Source organism: Elephantulus edwardii, unplaced genomic scaffold, assembly GCF_000299155.1.
Source record: "Elephantulus edwardii isolate Elephantulus edwardi_28Jun2011 unplaced genomic scaffold, EleEdw1.0 scaffold00010, whole genome shotgun sequence".
In the NCBI taxonomy this organism is placed as follows: Eukaryota; Metazoa; Chordata; class Mammalia; order Macroscelidea; family Macroscelididae; genus Elephantulus; species Elephantulus edwardii.
The window spans coordinates 4,980,511-5,004,527 of record NW_006399760.1 but is presented as its reverse complement, the minus strand read 5'-3'; the positions used below and the strand labels follow the sequence as shown (position 1 = coordinate 5,004,527).

The 24,017-nt window shown below is 33.6% G+C and overlaps 1 protein-coding gene across 1 annotated transcript in view; it reads left to right on the top strand.

Moving 5' to 3' along the window:
- The window catches only part of LRP1B (low density lipoprotein receptor-related protein 1B), a 2,414,068-nt gene that overhangs the window by 2,095,438 nt on the left and 294,613 nt on the right, over positions 1-24,017 (top strand). The window contains exons 61-66 of the mRNA XM_006880809.1: positions 6,994-7,182; positions 8,016-8,164; positions 14,600-14,693; positions 17,852-17,968; positions 18,082-18,201; positions 19,438-19,557. Coding sequence (XP_006880871.1) covers positions 6,994-7,182; positions 8,016-8,164; positions 14,600-14,693; positions 17,852-17,968; positions 18,082-18,201; positions 19,438-19,557 — 789 coding nt within the window. The remainder of the gene's footprint in view (positions 1-6,993; positions 7,183-8,015; positions 8,165-14,599; positions 14,694-17,851; positions 17,969-18,081; positions 18,202-19,437; positions 19,558-24,017) is intronic.

Below are 24,017 nucleotides of genomic sequence, written 5' to 3'. Positions count from 1 at the left end.
CTTCTCCAGCACCACAGCTCAAAGGCATGAATTTTCCTTCTATCCTCCTTGGTCATTGTCCAACTCTCTGATGCACAACAAGTGATTGCAAAGACCATGGCCTGTATCAAACGCACCTTCGTCTCCAGAGAGACACCATTGCTCTTCAGTACTTTGGAGAGGTCCCTAACAGCAGACTTTCTCATGGCAATGCACCTTTTAATTTCCTGGGTGCTGGTGCCAGAAAAAAATAATCCACATACTCACCAGTGTCATGGATCTTCTGTTTTCTATGTCATGTTAATCTCTTTTTTTCAATCAACCAATTTTCTTATCCACTTAATTTCTAAATAACACACCTCCAGAAGCTCTATGAATTTTGATAAATGTCAATCGTTGTAGAGGGGCTTCAGGCCTTTTGTTCATAGAGTTGCTATGAGTTGTGCTTGACTCGAAGGTAATCAACAACTAGTTAAAATTCATTATAGCCTTTATTTCACCTTATTTTTACCTCATTTCTTTTCAATCTTATTTTATTTCCTGTTTTTTAAATCCCTCTCTCAGTTTTCCTTTTCATATTCTGACTCTTTAGATTATGCTCGATCTTCTATGCATACATTTTTGTTTGTTTTGAGTCCTTTTAGAATGAAGCTAGAGAAAGTGGTTAAAATTGGACGTTCATCAGAGAGAATTACTGATCTCCTCAGAAAGATAGATGCTGAATTAGTTTTCTTAACTAGTCCTCAATATAAAATGACTTGAACATGTGTATCATTTGTTTGCTTTTAAACCAAGTGTAAGATGCATGAGATGCAACAATAAAAAAACATATTAATTACAGGATTTTTCATCATTTTCTTCTCTGTCTTGCTTTATAAACTTAAGATACTAACTGATGTGAACTGTGTCCACTATCTTTTGTCATCTAGCTTCAGATTGGGTTTAGTACTCAAGAAGCATTGATGGTGAGTTGAGGGAAAGAAGGTGTTAGAAGATTTCTTCTTCTTTTGTTCTTCCAAGTATGAACACAGTGGTTTAGCAGAGTTCAGAGTTCCTACAGCCATGTTCACTACTCTTGTTGGATGACTTTTCCCTAGAAATTTTCTTACAACATTCTGCTAACAAATAAAGATTTTTTAAAAAGTTCCCTTATGCATGTTCATATTTAGGTAAATCACTATTTTATAAAGTAAGCTCTTTAGCAAAATCTCTTTTTGCCAGGAACTGGACCTATTAACATGCCCTATGTATATGAGAAAAAGGCTCAATCATCTTTGCTTCTGATAAACAATCTGACTTCACTTCTTCCAATATTTGTTCTTTTAGTTACCAATGTACGTATTCAATTATTCTTTTTTTTTACCTGGATCTACAATCAACACAAATATAGGAGCCAAGAAATCAATACATCACATTGAGTAAATCTGTTACCTAGCACTTCTCAAAAATAAATGTTAGCAAGGATGACATTTAAAAGATTAAAATACCCAGGGTCTTTTTTTAGTTGATTTATATACATTTGAACATTAGATAATAAGGAAGAGTGAAAGATAATTGATACCTTTGAATTTTTGTATTGGCTAATGGTGTAATAACGGGTACCCATGGTGGACAGTGTTTTGTGGCCCTTTTTGATTAAAACAAGCCTGGAAGAAGGAGTGGCATCCACTTCCCAAATGGCTTGCCTCCGGAAACTCTGTTAACAGTGCTCAGGTCTTTCCTTCATAGGGTCACTTTGAGTCATCTACGACCCAATGGAAACAACAACAACAAGAATCTCTTTTCGATTTTCCTGGGTGCTCTTGTGGCTTAGAGGTAAGGAGTTGCTTGTCAAATCAGTAACAAGGAGAGTGACTCCACAAGCTTCTCTCCAAAGAAAGAGGGGTCATCTCATCCTATGTGATTTACTGCCTCTGACAATCCACTGCAGAGTCAGATATGAATCAGTTCCAACTTGATATACAACAACAACAACAACAACAACATATAGTTTTCAGGTTGTCTGCTACCTCCAGGAACTTTGGAGATTACAGAGGTGGAAAAATGTTAAAACAAGGAAGAAATTAGAATGAATTTGCAATATTTCAGGTGTGAGTGAATGAGAAACTGTATTGGTATGATAGCATTAAGAATCTTAAAAAATTAACAAAACTTACACTAAATTGTAAGAGAGGATTTTATTTAATATTTAGTTTGGTATGTTAGTTAACTTGGATGTTTCAGGGCTTAAAACTCCTAAACATAATTAATGAGTGAGGAAACCCTTGACATTAATGGATCACTGATTATTCATATAATTTCATTTCAAACAGCATATTAAATTCTTTACTACTCAAATACTCAATACTGCATTCATGTTCCTTAACAATAATTTTAATTACTTCATAAAACTGATTACTCCATTTGGTATTTGCTTTTAATAATTTAAAAATTATTGCTAAAGTTATTTTTTAGCAATAAATTACTGAGATGTTGAGCATAAAGCAATAATTCAGAATGGTATTTAGAATCATAAAGTAAATCCAGGTGAATATATAAGAAAAAACTGAACTCTATCTCATGAAATATCTGCGTATTGTCAACTCCCTGAACAAAGTCATTTCAGGTCTTCCTGTATCCTAAAGTTATGTCCTACCCATAACAGCAGCTAAAATATTTTTAACTCAACAAAAGATGACTACCATGCTATTGGTGCATTTTGCCTCTTTGTGTTTGAAATAGATAAAAAATAGAAAATTAAAGTGATATTACCCTGAAATCTACTTATTTAGCATAATAATTGCTATATAAAAATGAATAATCAAAAGTATTGTAATAGAGTATCTCTAGCTGTGAGACTACAGTTAAGCTAAAAGCATATTCTGGTTTGCCACATTTTCTGTTTAATATAATTACCAAGAGCCTTAGCAGGATGGCATCCAACTTGACTAAACGGGAAACACTTTACAAAGGAGTATTTTTGGGATTTATTTATTTTGCCAAATATCAGCTCGTTTCTTCTGATATAGCCTACAGAATAAAAATTGGGAGCTAGAGCTTGAGTGGAATGCTGGAAAATGTACAATAAGTAATGCCAGTCTAGTGAATAGAAGCCTAACCTCAGTAAACAATGTTAAAATAGACTTTAAATATATAATAAGTACCTGTCAAACTTCAGCCCACATGGCAATTTTTGCTTGTTCTTTTTTTTTAAATGTGTCTACTGAATATCTCTAAATTAATTTTTTATCATATATATTTTTACTTTTTTTTATTATGCAATGGAGTGAGATACACACACACACACACACACACACACACACAAAATGCATGGCATCTATTTGGATCTATCGTTTCAATAGTTCACATCTGACCATAATCCCCCCATAGAAGCTTAAGTAGATAGCAGTCAAGTATTTTAATTTATATTAGTAACTTTTTATTGTGATTTGATCTCAAGTCTAGAGGGCAGATTTATATTCCACCCAATCATTCATACATCTTTTGTTTGATGACATTGTAACACATCTCTTCCCACTATCTCTGTAGTTCTTCTTATTCTTTACCCCTTGATTCTTTCCATTCTTGTCTTGTGAGCTTTCTCCCTAGTTAAGTAGTCCATGTAATCTTCTATGATTGATTTATCTAAGGATTGTGTACCTTCCTGGTACACCATTATTGTGCTTATAAAGTTGTCTACTGTTTGAATGAAAATCGTACGACATGGTTGAGTTCAGTTCCATAGTTAAAGAGTAGTTAAGGACCATTGCGACCGTCCTCTTTAAGACTGAAATATTTCTCTGGCTGTTTTGATGATTTTGAGTCTTGTCTTACAATTATCTCTCGGGGTTTTTAAATATTGTTATTATTATTATTATTATTATTTTCTGGGGCTTTGTAGTGGTAGCTGGGCACCATTTAATTCTCATCACAATGTCATAGAAATTGAAGTTGTCAAGATCATGTAGTGAGCACCACGGAGTTAAACAGGTTTGCTGAAGATATGTTAAGAGCTGAAACTTCTAAAAAACAGTACTCTCAAAAAGGTTGTTTTTGCTTCTTTCTTTTCTATTTTCTTTTACTTTGTTTGATCTGAATTGACATTGCTTATGAAATCAAGGAAACTTATGCCTAGCATTTTGAAAACAGACTAATGGAGCCAGCATAGTGTTAGGTATGTAAGGCTGTATTTTCTTTGCCAATAGAAACAACTGGTGTTTTTGTTTTTACTTTTTTAACTTTCTGTAGATCAAATACTCGCATAATTGTCTAAAGAATTTCATCGAATAGATGGTTACCTGAGGCAAATAAGTTAAATGCCTTTAGTTTGTCCTCACATTTTATGTGCATTCAGCTGAATGCCATCATATCTTCATCTACTTCACAAGAGTTCATCTCAAATTTATAATGATTATAATATTCTATGGTTCCAGAAGGCTTCTGATGGGGTAGCACTAGACACTGAAGAAATTATCAAGGTTGCTCAGTACTCAGTTGTTCCATAACTGGAAATCATATAAAGCACAATCATGTAATCAAAGAAACTAAAATTCTTGGTGCTTTTGGAATTAGTCCTTTTGCTAATATGCTTCCCTAATCTTGCTTTCCTAAAGTCAGTACTCAGACTAAAGAATCAGTCTTTGATTCAAATGCTCATACCTTTGTTCATTAAAAGATCATCCTCCTCCTTATTACATAAATTTTTCACAATTTAGTGGTTTTTTATATAGATAGTAAAGATGATGAATACACAAGAGAGTGATGTAGGTTATAAAGTGAACATCTTAGAAGAAAGACTCTTACCTTTTGAAATTTTGGGTCCCATGTTTCTCTTTAGTGGGGCAAATTCATTCCTAACTCCACTGAGAATCACTGTCTAAATGCCACTGAATACTCTTCATCTATAAGCTCTAGTTATTATGAAATAGTTAAAACACTGAGGTTTTTAAAAAAATAATTAAAAGGACACTCTTAATTTTTATAATAACTTTACTTTTTGCTTGGAAATTAATTAAACCTATGTGGATCAAGATGTATCTTAAAGTTTACTTTTTAAAGTCCTTATTTAAAACTATCACATTTCATATTTGATACATCAGTGTCACAGTGTTTGTGTCAAATATAATAATGGTTGCCCATGGTGGACAGTGTTTGGTGGAGCTCCCTGATTCAAAACAAGCTTGAAAGCAGGAGTGGCATCCACTTGCAAAATAGCTTGTCTCTGGAAACTCTATGAACTTGGTTGGAGAAACGATGAAAGTTATACAATTGTTCAGGTCTTTCATTGATAAAGTCACTATGAGTTGTCTATGACTTGATGGCATTTAACAACAACAACAACAACATTTAAAACAACAACAACAACATTTAAAACTCTCCTTTCAAAGTCATCTGAATATAACATTTATGAGAATTTATATTTTTCCCTTGAACTTTATGTTATAAAAGTTCCAAACTACACAAAGTAGAAAATGCTACAATGATCACTCTTCACTAAGGACTAACTAACGCCAATACATTGTCAAACTTATTTTATGGTTTTGAAATTGAACAATCAAGAAAGGAAGTAAGATGAGTGCATATAAACAGCTCAAATGTGATTCATTCTGGCATTGTCTTTCTTTCATCCTTTTATTCAACTGTACTTATTATTTTAGATATTCATGGATGCATATCTTTCATTAGTATTTACACAGAGGTAGATTTTTTTTTAATTAGATGAATAGTAACATGTAGTGGACTAAGCATCACCTATTTGACAGAACCTTGTTTAATTTCTTATAATTTCTGAGTCATAGTAATTCTTTTATTACATTTGACCTATACAAATAAAAATAACACACCAAGTATTTATAAAATGTCTATTTTGGACTGACAATACAAATTAGCCCACTATTCTTTTTAAGATGAAGTCCTATAGTCTCTTAAAAAATATTACTCATACTTGAAATAAAACTAGTTGATGATTACAACTGAATGAGAAATATGTCAAACACTAATTCTAAGAAATTAAAATCAATTGATAAGGAAGTAAACATAAATGAAGTTATGGTCAATTAAGTTTTTTCTTTAAATTTATAATATTTATACATATATTTATGTATAAAATGATCTCAAAATCAACACAAAGGCATATATTAGAATTTTTGCACAAATTTCAGCTTTCTTTATTATTTTAAAATATTAAGAACATAGAATATCAATAATATTAATCAATAAACTGTTAGACATTATTAATCCTGAAATCACTACATAGGATTTTTACATCTTATTTGCCTAAGAGAATCCTGGAATATAAGAGCAAAAGAAAGTACTTATCCTGGAATGTAAGAGCAAAAGAAAATACTTATGAAATTTCAATAACTACAATTGTTATTGTAATGTTGCAGGTAGACAGATCATTTTATCTTATAGATATAATTTGATGATTTTAAATGTGAGAGATATCAGAATAATGGGCTTTAGATTTAAGAATTTAAGCTAAATAATCTCAATGGATATGCAGCATTTTTACATATAATGTGCCCATGTAAACAATGCAAACACATTTGTAACTTATATCACACTTAGAAAACTAATGCAAGTAAGTGTAGCAGAGTATTTTAAAATAATATAATGCATGTGTTATTTGCATAAATATACAATATATACATACGCACATAAATAAGCATGTGTATGTATATATGTATATATGTATACACACACATACATACAAGACATGCATAGTTCATTTTTAAAATGTTTGATATTTGTTTCTTGTTTCTGGTGCAACAGCAATTGCTTTTGTGTAGGATCTCATTCATTTTCCTCTTTGTGGTTGATTGGACCAAGCTAAATCTGAGCAAAGTGAAATTCTCAGCCCAACCCTGCATTCTTTTAACTGGTAATAAAGAACCTTGCCAGCATGACAGGTTGTCACAGCAATTATTCACATGAAGTTCTGTAACGGTTGTATCTGTCAGCCCATGTAGTATTGAATATTTTACCTGGCAGTCTTCCAAGACTGAACATTAATCTTACCATCTCCTATTACAGTCCCTAATCAAGATATTCCAGGGGTGATTGCACTAACATTGTTTGAAGACTACATCTACTGGACTGATGGGAAAACCAAGTCACTCAGCCGTGCCCATAAAACCTCGGGAGCAGACAGACTCTCACTGATTAACTCATGGCATGCCATCACAGATATCCAGGTGTATCATTCTTATAGACAACCTGATGGTAATTATTCTTTACATGATTTCCATAAATTCATCAACATATCTCAATACCATTCCAATTTTTTTTGTTCAAGCTTACATGTAATTTTTTTTTTTAGAAAGATTACCAGATTTAATTATGGAGCATCACTTGATGCAATGAACTTTGCTGCTGTGAAGTAGTTTAATATAAGAAATAGAATGAAAGCTCAATATTCAAACAAATTTGAAGTTATACAAAACTAAATTGACAATAAAATGGTTAGAGAAGAGAAGAATGCATTAACAAAATAATTTGTTTGAAATGTAAAGATAGAAGTGTTAATTTTCTGTGATCCTGGGTAGAAGGAATTTTATTTATGTAGCTCTAATACTCAGAAAAAGAAGTGAACTAACTTAGCGTAAGCATATATGCAGTAGGAATTATATCAGGCCTTCTACAATCAAAGTTTCATTTTACTTAAAATGCATATATTGCCTACAAACAAATGTCACTGGACTGTTTTAGATCATCTTCTCACTGTTTTGTTTTGCATTTATGTCCCTAAACATATGTATAGCCTCATTGAAAATGCTTCTAGTCTGTTTATTTTTTCTGAGGAGATATTTTCTATGCAAGACATGTTTTTTCTTAAGGAAATGTATCCTTAAAAAGCATTTAATGATAAAATAAATGTCATTGGATGATGAGTAGCATTTGTAACAAGATTAAATGATATTCACAATTTGGATGGTTTCTTCATTACAAAATCATAATTAAGTACAAGTTATGAAGTGCAAATATCTTATCTCTAATCTTACATTGCATTTCTTAAGTATGTAATTGTTTTATTGTTGTTTCTCTCCCATCTGCAGTCTCTAAACATCTCTGCATGATAAATAATGGAGGCTGCAGTCATCTGTGTCTTTTATCCCCTGGAAAGACCCATACCTGTGCATGCCCTACCAACTTCTATCTTGCAGCTGATAATAGGACTTGCTTATCCAACTGTACTGCAAGTCAGGTGAGTGGAAGCCCAACAAATATTTTCTGAGATGTATAAGCAAGTTGTTAAAGAAAAAAAAGCAAAGCCACCACCTCTGTAATTTATTCTGTTAGTGTAATTCTGAGTGAATACTCTAGAAATCAGAGAGAAGAAAATAATGGTTAGTACAGATCACTAGATTTCGATCCTAGAAATATTCTTGTATTGGTTCATAGAGAACAATGTTTCAAATAATGAGTTGGCATAACAGAAGTCAATAGAGTATATTAATATCATTAACATAAAAATTATAATGATTGAGTCATAGGATAAGGCAAAAGAATATGTAGCTTAACAAACAAAACAAAAAAAAAACCAGAAAATTTTTCTACGTATGCTCTGAGTGGTGTGCTCCTGTGAGATCCATAAGTCAGTCTGTTGAGCCATCACATTAAGGACTTGCTGAGTTATTAGAGATGATAGCTGCTTAAACTACTAGAGTATTGTAGGTCTTAAAGATCAATGAGATAGAGTATAATTACAGGTGGCTTTGACCTAAGAATGAACATCTCAAACATCAAGGAATAAAATGTCTCCAATTATTATGTATGAAAAATCTAGTTTATTTACTCAATATGCAACACTATGATAAATAAAATGGAAGTCTACCTAGAAATTACTGTGCACACAGCTAAATTATTTTCAAATTTGATATGATTAATAGCTATATTGAAATAACTATAATTTTGTAAATATACCTGTACAGGTTTAATAGTGTCCCTTTGAAGTCTTTGTCTTTCCTGGAAATTCCAAATAAATCTTTATTTAGAAACAGAGTTTTTGTAGATCACGTTTGTATGAGGTAATTCTGAAGTAAGCTGATAGACGTTAAAATTAATATAAAAGACAGCCTAATAAGTGGAGGGGAATAGGTACAAATAGAGAAAATATTGTAAAAGAAAAATACTATTCTATAAAGAGAGACAGAAATTAAAGTGATATATCTACAAGTAAGGGAACCCACAGAATTTCTGATAACAACATCAGAATATAAAAGAAAGACATGAAACAGATTCTACTCTAGAGCCTTTAAAGAAAGTGTGTACCTCTTAAAAGGTTATTTTCTATCTTCCTGTCTTTAAAACTATGAGAGAACACATTTCTGTGTGACTTTAAACAAATGTGTAGTGGTTTGTTAAGCAGTCTTCAGAAACTAATGTTGTTCTTGCTGTTATGTACCGTTGTGTCAGAACAAACTCAGAGTTGGCTCTTCAGCGCATTTTCAGAGGCTGTAAATCACATGGAGGAGATTGCCCTCGCTTCTCTTCAGGAGTAGCTGTGTGATTTAAATTGTGTGTCTTTGTGTTGGCAGAAAAATTCCTAACCCTTAAATCACTAGAGCTGCAGAAACTAATACAATAGTTAATAGCCTTCTTCATGAAAATTCTTATAAATCCAATTATAGCAAAATAGAACCAGCATACATGTGTCACAGATAACTTTGTTACTTTCTGGAGGGGAAAAATAAAGTTCTGTTTATATATTTCAATGAAATATTAATGAATAATAATTGACAAAGCCACTGATGATTTTTATTATGTTACTTATTTTATACAGTTGTTTTAGCTTTGGCTATTCTCTCAGCCAGTGGAAGAAATAATTTTCTACTAAAACTTGTTAGGGAGTAGCTCTGGTGGTATAGTAGTAAAAAGTTGCGTTGCAATTACAAAGCACACTGTTCAGAACCACCAGCTGCTACATGGGAGAAAGAAGGTTAATCTCCTCCCCTGCAATTTATTGCTTTTAAAAAACCTGCTAGAGACTTAGCTATGAGTTGGTTCTGACCCACCACACAAACATTTCTTAGAGAAAGGTCCTTTTTATACCAACACAGTTCTCAGTGAGGTAGTCACTAAAAAGAAAAAAGAAAAATACACAGACATTTGTGTCTCAGAATAATAGTACTCAAAATGATGGTAGAGCAGCTGCTTTGTTCATTTATCTTAATAAGGGATTTTGATTTTTAAGAAGCTAAGCCAGAAGGCTTCCTAGTATTAAGGATGGCAAGACTTTTTCTCAGATGTTTTGAGTATATTACCAGAGGGACTAGTCCCTGGAGAAAGACACAATGCTTGATAAAGCAGAGGATTAATTAAAAAGAGGAAGATTTTCAAGAGACGGATTGACATAATAGCTGTGACAATGGTTCAAGGACAGGAGAGAGTGAGGATCACACAGAATCAGGCAGTGTGCCCTTAGTCTGTGCCGTCACTATTAGTCAGAGCCAACTTGATGGTACCTACCAACAGCAACAGTGATTGCTATCAATAACATTTGCTCTAAATTCTATTGGATTTTAGATGAATAAGATAGGTAAGTAATGCCAATAAGAATTCTACTAGGATTTTAAATGTCTATATGAGAACCTGGTGAAAATGAAGATTAAATGCTCAGAATACCAATCATTTTAAGTTTCAAATGTAAATAATTTTAATTAGAAAATACTACAGATATTTTAAAATGTCTTAATTTATCTTTTAATTAAAGATTTTTTTTCACCCCAAGTTTAGACTAAACGTCATTCTATGTAGAGTGTGCATTTTATCCTTGTTTCCTTATTAGGAAGCATTTATTTAGTAGCTTCTTTATAGCTTCTATTTACGGGTGATAATTGTACTCTGCAATTTATTTTATGAAGACATTAGTCTTGCAGAACATTTACCAAGAAGTGTGCTTTATATTTAGCATTAACCTTTTTTTTTAAGTTACTGATTTTAAGAATAGAAAATGAATCCCAGACAACAAAATTAAAAAATATCTTTCCTTTGAGAGTAATGAATAAAGTGTTGATTAGCAGGAGTATGAGATGTACATTTCACCCTGATTTTCTTTCAACTCAAAATGCTTTTATGTTGTTATTAAAAATGAAATGGATGTAAAGTCATTATGGCATATATAATTCTGATAGTGAGTATTCTAATAAATCAGATCTATTAAGTGAATTTTTAAAAATATATTTTGGATTTTTTTTAAGTCACGACTGAGAAGACTTCTAAGGTATTCAGGAGACCTAAACCAATTTTTAGTAAAGGTTTTCATATTCTGTGATCACTTGAAATGTTTACTGTTCAAGGCACTTGCTTCAGAGCTCCATGTTCTCAGACAGACACTCACTATTTTTAGAGGTGACCCCTCTAAATATATATATATGTATATATATAAAATCCTCCTCAACAGATGTGACTAGAGGATACACAATAAACACTCTAATACTGCTACAGTGTAATTGAACACTAGCCTCCTCTTCTTCATCCTGCTAAAAATATTCAGAGAGACTAGAGCATTTGATGTCCAGCTACAAAAATAGCACAACATATAGTAATTTTACTGACTTTTAAAGGAGCCAATATTAGTGTACAACTAGCATGGAGACACTTTAAAGAGCAGCTGTTTGCCTTGTTCAAGAGTCCCAACATAACTCAAGAATGAGATACCCAATTTACCAACTGATTTTCAGAAGAAGTCAGGGTGAAGATTAAAGTAAAGGCAGCTTTATTTAAAAAAGTAAATTCCAGACAGAGAAAGAGTCATTCTCCAAAAGCAAATAAATGGAGAAGATAGTGTGCCACAGAGGTAATGGGTTAATATAGCTGTTCATTTCCTTGTTTGGTTTTGCTTCTGGGTTTGATTCTGTGCCAGTGAGATAATATCTCAGGAATTAAAAAGTTGATTCTTTTCGTCCTTTGTCCCTGACATCACTAGTCACATGACATTTCTCAAGGGACAGCCCGGTTTTAGCTACTTTGTTTTAACCTTTACCTTTAACATTATCTGGTTCTTTAGCTGATTAATATCTGAGGGACAGGAGGGGAAGACCCTTTATGAAGTGGATTGATTCAGTGACTGGGGTAATCGGGATGGGTGTGTCAGAGGTAGTGTAATTGGCACAGGATAGAGCAGGTTTTAGGGCTGTTGTACATAGAGTCGCTATGAGTCTCAAGTGACTCAAGGGCACATAACAACAACAACTTTCTTCTCACCCAGCCTCACCTCATTTTGTCTAACTTACTCAATTCTAAACTTAACAATACTAAAACGAATATAGTCTCTAAGTCAATTTACTGAAGCCCAGACAAGTTTGACAAAATCCTGCATGGAATTCTCTTTTACTTGAACAAAGTTATGATATATTAAACAAACTCTAAGCTTGCTGACCCATTTTCATCAAAGAATATTCAATAAAGGCTATGTGTTTCCACCTTATAAATCTTTCTTGTATGCAATATACTAGCATAAATATATATGTCTTGTTAGTCACACAGAGAATCACACTTTAGAAAGAAAATGAATAAATTTTAAAAAATCAGAAGTGAATGTTTTCAATGCTAGATGAACATTGTGATACATGTTTACCCTAAATTTGTATTCAAACAAAGATGATAAATTGATGGTACACAAAGAAATTGGGTAAACTTTTTCTCTTGGTGAGTTGCAATAATAATGTGTTTTATATCCATTTACTTTCTATATGGAAATTATAATTTCATTGATTGTTTTCTGCATTTTGAGGTAAACTTATATCTTAATGTTACTGGGGAAGCAACTAGTTTTGGTATGAAGAAAAAACTACCTCTGCTTTCTTGGACTATGTAAATTTGGACAACAGAGAATTTAGCTGGAACAGTATTTCTAAACTGTTTCAGGAGCTGAATTTGAATGTCTATCACCTAATTTATAAAAGTAATTCATAGCCACAAGGTTTTGCAAATTTTACAAATGACAGATCACATGTGTGCTAAATAACCTAAGAATAAATATCACCACATACAACTCGACGGCACATAACAACAACAACAACAACAAACATATTAATTAATTTCTCTACTGTTAATCATCCACAGTGTATGAGAATTATCATTTGAAACACAATGTGAATGAAGGAATGTATGAATCACAATGTATATGAACTTTTAAGGCAAAACAATATAAAATTAAATAAAAAAACCAATAGACATTTTAGTAAATAGTGTTTAAATAATCTTGAATAGAAATGTGATTACAGTGGTCTTTTCTGTTCAATTTTAAAGGAAAACATTAGCAACAGAGATGATCTCATTTTTATTTTTTATCAATTTTTCTTCTAATTATCATAATTTCTTTGTTTATCCTAAAAGATCATGGACATTACTTGAAAATTCCCAAAATTGAAAATAACTATGTTGAAGTTCAACTACCTTAGGGAAGGAATCTTCAAGAAGTTAGAGTTAATGTTTATTGCAACATTATTCACAATAGTAAAGAGATTGAATAGCAGAATGCCTACCAATAAGTGAATAGTTAGAGAAACTACGATCCGTTCTAATGATGGAGTACTTACTATGTAGCATTGAAAATATGTCGTAAAAGACTGCATAACAGTGATGAGTCAAGTGGACATTGTGTTCAGTGAAATAAATCAGTTACAGAAGGACAAATATTGTTACAAATAAGACCATGGTTATAAACTGCTGGAGGAAGGTTTACATTCAGAGAGATTTCATTTATATATAGTTACCTGGGAAAGTGAAGAGAGTATAGAAAATTAATTAATGGAAAAAACGTCTCTCTCCTCAGAGAAGGATGAGCAATCTCCTCCCTTGCAATTAACTGCCTCTGAAAACCCACTGAAGGGTCAGCTTCAATTCATGGTAAACAACAACAAACCTCTCTTTAAGATGAGTTAGGAGAAAACCCCATAGAGTAAATAGATGATTAGTCATTGTGTATATTATAATTGATGTTATGCAACAATATGTGTGAATAGTTGTTTAAAAACAGTATACTTTGTAAACTTCGCTCAAATTACAACTAAGACTATCCCATGAGGAAGACATTTATTATAGCTAAATAGAGTTCTTTCAGTATTCAAAAAATTGCATTGAATCCCAGCATTACCAAGTGTATAAAAGATCTTCCAAATTAACTCTGGCTTTTCATTTGATGATTAAGGAACATAGGCTGAGAAATGTTGAGCAAATTACCCAAGTTTCCCAAGATAATGTGTTTTAATTAAATTAATTCAAGTTAAGTAAATTAATTCAATCGAATTCCATTCCCTGAATATCTTGATAATTTTTAACTACTTCTCAGTGGTCAGCAAATTTATTCCTTAAAGGGCTAGAGAGTAAATATTAAGGATTTGCCTCCTGCAAGTTCTCTGTTGCAATTAAGCTATTGTAACTCTACAGCACCCATAGACAATATGTAAATGAATGCGCTTGTCCTCCCATGCTCAGGAAATCTCAGGAGATATCCTAAACTATGGAATTCCCTGACATTTTGTTGTGCATTTATTTCCTACTGTGAAACTCTCTAAGACCTCCATACTTCACATTTACAACCAAACATTAGGCAAGATGCTCTACTTTGATCAGATTTTATATATCTGTTACATATGAGCTGGGTTTTTCAACATGCGTTTTTCTTCTTCTGAAGTTTCGTTGCAAAACTGATAAATGTATTCCATTTTGGTGGAAATGTGACACCGTGGATGACTGTGGCGATGGATCAGATGAACCTGACGACTGCCGTGAGTAATGTGGCAAATGTTAAAATATAAAACTAAAAGTTCTAAATTTATATTACAGAGGATTATACAATACAAAGTATGCCTAAATAATATTTTGCATTCCTAAAATTTAAAAAGATTAAATGCTAAAAATAAAAAAACCCATGTCAATATTTTCAAATTTTATATGTGCCTCTGATAACAACTATGTAATCTTTGTTTCTTTTTTCATTCTCTATATTACCCAGAGAAGAAATAAATTGCTTTACGTTGTTGTGTGACATGGAGTCATCTATGATTCATAGTTAGTCTATGCACAATAACTCAGAATCCTGCCCTGTCTTGAGCCAATCTTACTGACTGTCACCCAACTGATCCCATCACCCCAGTCACTGATTCAATCCATCTCATGCAGGTTCTTCCTCTCTTGTACTGTCCCTCCACTTTCCCAAGCATAATGTCCCTCTCCAAAGACTAGTCTCTCCTTGCAACATGCCCAAAGTATGTCAGAAAAAGCCTCAGGATCCTTGCCTCCAAGGAGAAGCCTGGTTTCAGCCTCTCCAGGGCCAACTTCTTTGTTCTCCTAGCAGCCCATGGTATATTCAACACTATTCTCCAGCATCACAGCTCCAAGGCATCAGTTATCCTTCCATCATCCCTAGTCATTGTCCCACTTTCTGATGCATAGCAAGTAATTGTGAAGACCATGGCCTGGATCAGGCACACCTTAGTCTCCAGAGTGGCATCAATGCTCTTCAGTACTCTGGTGAGGTCCCTGGCAGTAGATCAGGGAAATAATAATCAGCATGGTTTTTTACTTCTAATATGTAAGCAACAGCATACAAAAGGAATATCAACATTTTGTCGCTAGTAAAATCTTGGGAGTTTTCTAAAGGCAGATTTTACTATATCATCACTCTGTTACTCAATTAATGATTCCCTGGCAACTGCTCTTAAGTGTTTACTGACTATGAGTAGAGATTGGACTGTGAAGAGCATGTTGTTGTTTTTTTTTTTATGTGCCATTGAGTCACTTGCAACTCATAGCACTCCTATGTACTACATCCTTAAAACTTGCTCTATGCTGTCCCAATCTCACTGTCTCTACCACCATTACCCCAGACACTGAATCAATCCATCTCATCCAGGGTCTTCCTCTCTTACGCTGTCCTTTCACTCTCCCAAGCTTGATGCCCCTCCCCAAGGACTGGTCCCTCCTTGCAACATGTCTAAAATATGTCAGGCAAAGCCTCAGAATCCTTGCCTCCAAGGAGCAGCCTGGTTTCACCCTCTCCAGGAACAACTTCTTTGTTCTCTTAGCAGCCCACGGTATGTTCAACACTATTCTCCAGCATCACAGCTCCAAGGCATCAGTTCTACTTCCATCATCCCCAGTCATTGTCCAGCTCTCTGATGCGTAGTAAGTGATTGCAAAGGCCTGGATCAGGCACACTATAATCTCCAGACTGACATCATTTCTCTTCAGTACTTTGGAGAGGTCTCTGACAGCAGACTTTCCTAATGAAATATGTCTTTTAATTTCATGGCTGCTGGTGCTAAGATGTTGACTGTAGAGCCAAGCAAACTAAAGCTGTTAATCTCAATCTCATCACCATCTATCACGATGCTGCCAATTGACCCAGTGGTGAGAATTCACCTTTTCTTGATATTGGGGTTCAATCTATATTGAAGGCCGTAGTCCTTGACCTTCTGCAGCAAGTGCTTGTTGAACTGTGGTGTTAATATCCGAGCAACACATTTTTTTCTTGATAATCCTTTATGGATCACTCCAGTACTGTCCTGCCAAATCAAGATGCTTGTAGTCAATCATGACAATTGCATTAACTTCTCAGTAAATAGCAGCCATGATTGGATCTTGACAATTGAGTTTTAAAAAGAGCTTCCCACTTGTACAAAGGAAATAGACTGTCTTATTTTAGTACAAGCTAGTGAACTTTCTAATTTTCTACTACCTGATAAAATTATTTCACATTTGGTTTTCTCCTTAGAGGCTAGGATTCTGAAGCTCCGACTCACATACTTTGGACTGTGGCCAGAAGACCATTCCCTTGTAGGACATCATGCTTGGATGGGTGGATGAGCAGTGCAGAAGAAGTCCCCAAATGAGCCATCTCATATTGATACAATAACTTGGGCATTTGGGGCAGTTGTGTCAGAATTAGATTGGCTCAGGACAGGGCAAGCTTCAGAGCTGCTGTACATAGGGTCGCTATGAGTCTCAGGTGGTTCAAAGACAAATAGCAACAGAAAAACAATACATAAAACATTAATTTATTTTATAATAAATTTTATTTCATTTATAATGTTGTTGTATGTATCATAGAGTTGGAACCTACTTATAGCTGACCCTCTGGTGGGTTTTCAGAGGCAGTTAGTCACACAGGAGGATATTGCCCATCTCTGTCCTGTGGAGCAACTGGTGGCCTCGAACTGCATGCCTGCAGGATTGCAGAACAGCTTCTTGCCAGTAGGCCACCAGAGCTACCTTTATCTATAATCGCAGGATTCAGAACATGAAAATGAAAAAGTTGGTTTCTTGTAATATTTATCAGAAAAAAGATTGCTTTAATCTGTCCTGTAAGACCTGCATTGATATCATATGCTCTACTCATACCTGATACCAAGGTGATCAGGAAAATGTGACTTTAAAAAAGAATTGGATAACCTATTTCTTAAGTACAATAAATGATACTGTTTAACATCTCAATATAGTTAATTGAGGTGGATTGATTCAGTGACTGGGATAATCAGGATGGGAGTGCAATTGGCACAGGACAGAGCAGCATTTAGGGCTGTTGTACATAGGGTTGCTATGAGTTGCAAGCGACTTAATGGCACATAACAACAACAACAACAACAATATATATTTATATATTGTTAACAATTCCTTCTTTTCTTATGACTGGTTTGTAAACTGTGATCTGAAGTCACCCTTAGTTACCCATAGCTTAATTTGCTATCTAAACTTAATCCTAACCTAGATTCACATTGCACACTGGGGTATGCTTAAGATGACAGCATAATAAACATCTTGAATATCATAAAATTTTTACTTAAAATATCATGATCTACTTCTGCAATTTTACAATAACAATATGGTTTGGATGTTGTTTTTTGTTTGTGTGTTTGTTTTGTTGTTGTTGTTTTTCTCCCCTCAGCTGAATTTAAATGCCAGCCAGGCAGATTTCAGTGTGGAACAGGCCTCTGTGCTCTACCTGCTTTCATCTGTGATGGAGAGAATGATTGTGGTGACAACTCTGATGAACTTAACTGTGGTAGGTGATTAAATTCTGAAGGAACGTAAATGTAATTTTTAAGAGGTTATGTTGACATTGATATAAATTCAAGCACAGATTTAATTTAAGAATTTTTTTCTTCTACCTTTTAGACACACATGTCTGCTTGTCAGGTCAGTTCAAGTGTACCAAGAACCAGAAATGTATCCCAGTAAACCTCAGATGTAATGGACAAGATGACTGTGGTGATGAGGAAGATGAAAGAGATTGTCGTAAGTCACAGAGAAATGTTCTCATTTGTCTCAGTTTTGACTACCAATTAGAATCAGTCTAAAAGATATAATTATGTTGCATAGTTCCATGCTGTATAGTAAAACATAGCAGACTCGGTAAAGAATATAGAAAAGTTTAAAATCTGAGTGTCTTTACATTAACAACTGTCTGGAGACCATGGCAAATATAAAACAAAATCTAATCTTGTAAAAGTAGCAAAAACATGGAACCAATTAAAAATGTTTTAATAAATTGTGGAGGTTTTTTGTTGTGTGTTTTTCTTTTTTTAAGGAGCTATATGTTAAGTGGATTCATGAAATTTACTTCTATTGACTAATCAGTTACCGTAGCTCAACTCCATTTCAATTATGGATCATTTACTTTCATGAAGTATATACTGAATTATTGTAAAAGATGAAACTGGATACAATGATATGTTAATACCATACTGATACATACTTACAAACAATGGTTTATTTCCAATGCATTTAATAGATGACTTAAAAGAATTAATGACCTATTCTATTTACTTTTTACTTACATTTGATATAAATAAATCAGTTAAACATAAAACAAAGCAGTTTGCACAAGTGCATGCTTACAGGTGCTTGATCATATATTCACATGTGCACACACATGTGCACACATAGCACAGATGCTCAGCTTGATGCAGTACTTGCCAATCTTCAGAGTTTCAACAGAAACAGAGTTTCAGCAATCTCTGTCTTGCTGAAGTTTTATTTTTTCATCTAAAAACTCTTATCAGTAAATAATGTTCAGTCATCCAGCAATTTGATTAAGATGGTGCATTCAGAATAAAGTCACTTCCAGTTCTTTATGGTTAGTTATTCTGGAAGCTGATTCACTAAACCGACCAGGATTTGTGATGCAGTTTATAGGTTTAGGTAGATGTTCACCTCTCCCCTCCAAATCTCCACAAAACAAACAGTGCGTTTTTCTTTTTTCTTTCTCTGTTTACTCTGAAAACAAATTAGGAAAACATTGTAGGTAATAATAGTTTTTTTTTTAAAAATCCCTACTCTTTAGAAGCCTATTCCCCCAAAATTTAAAAGACCCTTATACTTAACAGCTAACACATTTCCAGTTGGCTGTCTTTTTTTTTTTTTAATTTTTTTTCTAGTTGGCTGTCTTAATGTTGCCTGTCTGATTGAGTTTTAAATAAAATGTCCGTTTTATCCAATGCTACATTTTTAACATGATGTTTTCCTCTAAAGCTGAAAACAGCTGTTCGCCAGACTATTTCCAATGTAAAACAACAAAACATTGCATTTCCAAGCTGTGGGTTTGTGACGAAGATCCAGACTGTGCAGATGCATCAGACGAGGCCAACTGTGGTGAGTGTGCCTTACTATAGATTTTATCTGTTGCATTTGTGTCATCATCTGATATAGCCAGGGTTCCAAAGATTTAAACATAATCTCAAAGGAAACAAGGTCTTGCAAGAGAAAATTTTGCCCGTATGTTCATAAGAGTGATAACAAGCTAGACTAGTTATTTATATAAAATAGCAAAGAGCAAGGGGAAAAACAATCTTTGTTTAGTGTACTACACATTTCTAAAAGAAGGAAAAAAATGCACAAAAAGGTAGGCCAAAATTGTCATGTTAGTGTAAGCATATTGTATTGATATTTAATGAATAGAAATAAGCAGGTACAATTTTCTGACCCAGAATTCATTTATTTTTTTTATTGCTCAAACACATGTGATTTCTTATTTACTCCATGATTATTGTTCTTTATTAAAAATAATTTTAAAATAAAAAAAGAAAACATAACAAAAGCGTGTGTTTGGTCCAGTAGATGACTGTGATCACTTAAACATTTCCTAAAAGCAGTTCTCCCACTGGGCCACATGGTAGCATCATGATAGATGGAGAAGAGATTGTGATTGTTCAATATTTCAGCTTGCTCAATTCCACAATCAACACTCTTGGTTCCAGCAGTCAGGGAAGCAAAAGAGACATTTCACTGGGAAAATCTATTGTCAGAGACTTCTCTAGAGAACTGAAGAGCAACAATGTCAATCTAAAGACAAAAATGCACCTGATCCAGGCCATGGTCTTCACACTCACTTGTCTTGCACCAGACACATGACTAAGGATAATAGAAGATGAATCAATGCTTTTGACTTATGGTGCTGGAGAAGAGTATTAAACATAGCGTGGACTGTTAATAGGATTAACAGACCTATCCTGGAAAGGGTGCAACCAAATTACCCCTTTGATGCAGGATTTTGAAGCTGTGTCTCACATACTTTGTGCATGTTTCCAGGAAGGATCAGTCCTTATCATCATGCTCAAAAAGGTGGAGGGACAGCACAGGAGAGAAAGACCCTTGGTGAGATGAATTGATACAGTAATTGGGATAATGAGAGTAGGCTTGTCAGAGACAGTGAGATTGACTCAGGATAGGGCCTAATGCAGAGCTATTGCTCACAGGGTCACTATGAGTTGCAGTAGACTCTACACTACATAAGAACAACAGAATAAGCAGATTATCAACTTAATATCATACACAAAAAAATCTTACTATAAGTCAGTCAAAATACTTAAAGTACTACACCAACAGGGACTTCCAGAAATACTGTCTGAAGTCCGAAGAGGTTTGGATTCAGAAGAGGCTTTGAAGCTATGAAAATAATTTCTGGCATCAAATGTATCTTAACTAAAAGTCGAAATTATCAAAAAGATGTTTACCAGAAGTTCATTGGATCTCATAGTTATTTGATTGTGGGGTCCTAACAAAGAATAGACAACATTTCAGTAAGAATTGTATAATGTTTAACTGTGCTCATGTGGAACCTATGCTTAGTCCAAAAATCAGTTATTACAACACAACAAAAGGTGATAATTCATGGCTTAAAAATACAGAAATGTGTGTCAGAATTATTTCCTTTCAGCACACTTATTTAATCTCTGTGCTAATCAAATGATCCAATCAGATAGACTAAAGGAGAGCACATTCTCAGCGCTAAAAGATTCGTTAACAACCTGTGATATGCAGATGACACTGCACAGTGTGCTGAAAATTAAAAGGATATGAGGCATTTATTCATGAAATTAGAAGACTAGATATAGCTTTCATTATGAATTACAATTTAGAATAAATAAAAAAATTTATACCTAGACCAATAAGCAACACCATGTAAATAAAAAAATTAAATTTCCACAAATTTAGTTTTATTTGGATCTATCACCCATGCCCATGATGAACAATATCATATATGCCACAGACTACTCAAAGAAGTCTTGAGTGTGTCAAAGATTGTGAGGTTGGCATAGGATGGATCAGTGTTCAGGTATTTTGGTGATAAGATTGCTATGAGACATGCTTGACAGCTCACAACAACAACACAACAAAAGAAACTATCTGGGAAGATGGAAAGACAGGCTGTTCCTTGAACAAAAGGATAATAACACTTCATGTCACACACCTTGATGTGTTAACAGGAAGGACTAATCTGCAGAAAGACATCATGCTTAGCAGAGTACACTATCAATGAAAAAAAAAAAGATCGTCAACATTGGGAATTGGTAAAATGGCTACAATATTTGACTCAAACACAGCAGTCATTGCAAGGATGGTGCAAGATCTTATTGTTAAGTAGAGTTTAAACAAGTGGGAACTGACTACATGCCCCTAACAACAATGAACTTTCTATTACTATTAAGCTTCTTTTAATTTAAAAGTCTCAGCTACCTTTTGTTCTACCTTGGATATATCTTAACAAACAGAGGGTTACTTGCCCTGAACTGTGTAAATCATAGCAATGTAGAAACTGAGAAAAACAGAAAGTGAAGCAGTCTGGGGAGAGCTAGATGGACAGAAAAGTGTTGCTAATGATGAAAAAAGTAACTTAAATAAAATAAACATCTATTTTAGACCATTAAAATAGTTGTAGTTGTAAGCTATTTAATTGGGATCAATCCATAGCTGACCTTCCAAAAGGTTTTCAGAATGAGATTGCCTAGCCTCCTCCCACTGAGCGGTTAGCAGATTTGAACTTTGAGCCTTTGGGTTGCAGCACAGCTTCATACCACTAGGGTAATAAGTTTTAAAATATTTGATTTGAATATATACTGGAATTATTTGTTTAACAAATGTAATACCAATGTAACTTAAGCAATATTTATAGAAACATGCAAACTAACAAAAATGCTAATCTAGAATTTATAGAGGCCTTTGAGACCATTTTGATTAAATCTGGATTTAATTTATTTTAAGTTATAGATGTAATAATTTAATTTTGGTGAAGCTTTAGTTATAAATTTTAAAAATTAAATTAGTTCCATAATTTCTCATGTTATTATACTTAGTTTTTGAAATACCTAAATTTATGAATCTGTAAAAGTTACTTAGTACATTTAGATTTACAATCATAAATACTTGAAAAACACATCTCCATGCCTGTGCAGTAACTATTGAAGTCAATGTTATCCTCACAATCATTGCTAAATAGTTGTGACTTTTTTGTCAATTGTCAATAATTCTTATAAAATTACTTTTTTAAATTTCATTGTGTTCATTTTGTCAAGATACAAAATATAAAAATTTTTTAAAGCTATATACATTTCTATTAAAAATAAACATTTCTATTTGACTATGCAGATGTAGACTACTGTTTTAAGACTATTTTACTATTTATTATAATATTGAGTAACATCTAATCAACAGATTTGAAACTAAAAGCAAAATGAGAATAATACTTCAAAAATAACAGCTCCACAATTTTAATCCAGTACCTGAATTTCTTCAACTTCTTCATGTCATTTCTCTTAAAGGAGCTCAGTAACGATTTGGCAATTTGACAGATCTGTGCTAGATTTGTACCTCTGCTTTGTAATCAAAGTTGAAACTTTTCTTCAATTGACTTTTATAGGTTGTTCTCACAATTTATATCTTGCCATTATGTTTTCTTTCCCAGTTTATAGTCTCAACTCTCAGTTCCCTTGATACCTGTTAACACTCGTCTTTTTGTCAGTTGTTATTCTGCCGGGGCTTTTGCCCCACTCAGAACTCAGCTCTCTAGAATCTGTCATCTCCTCTGCCACATTACTCCTCTGTGAGGTCTCACTTTCTAATTTCACATCTCAACACCTTCTATGGAATTCTATGTCATCAAATAGAAGCTTAGTTCCAAGCTGGTTCAGCTTTGCTTGCTGCTTTTGAATAATCTTGGTTTATAATTTGCTGCTTGGCTAATTAGCACTAATCAGTGTGCTAGCTAAAATAACACAAGCAACAGTTTGTGAAGAAACTGGATCTTCTTACAGTACCTTTGTATTTTCCACTGTCTAACTCTTTCTACTTCTAAGCTCATTAAAATTAAAAGACAGAACCAGGTATCTTAAGTTATAGATATCTGACTAATACTTTGCAAAGTTTACTCAAGGTATAAGCATGTATTATTTCCCTCAAATTACACTAATCATGTACATATGAAATTATAAAATATTTCAAGCACACACATGCATGTAGACAGTTATACAGTAAGAACTATGTACCATGATACTATAATAATAGTAAGAATTTAGATAATTTAAATTAGATATCCTAGGCCAATTCTCTTGATCAATTAATAATGCCACAGGGGAATTACAGTATAATTTTCTTTAGGAGTCTATGTTTGATATAGTTTATAATTTCCTATGTATGGACGATTTATCAACAATCTGCGTTATGCAGATGACACAACCCTGCTTGCTGAAACTTAAAAGGACCTGAAGCACCTGCTGCAGAGGGTCAAGGACTGCAGTCTACAATATGGATTGAGGCTCAATGTCAAGAAGACAAAG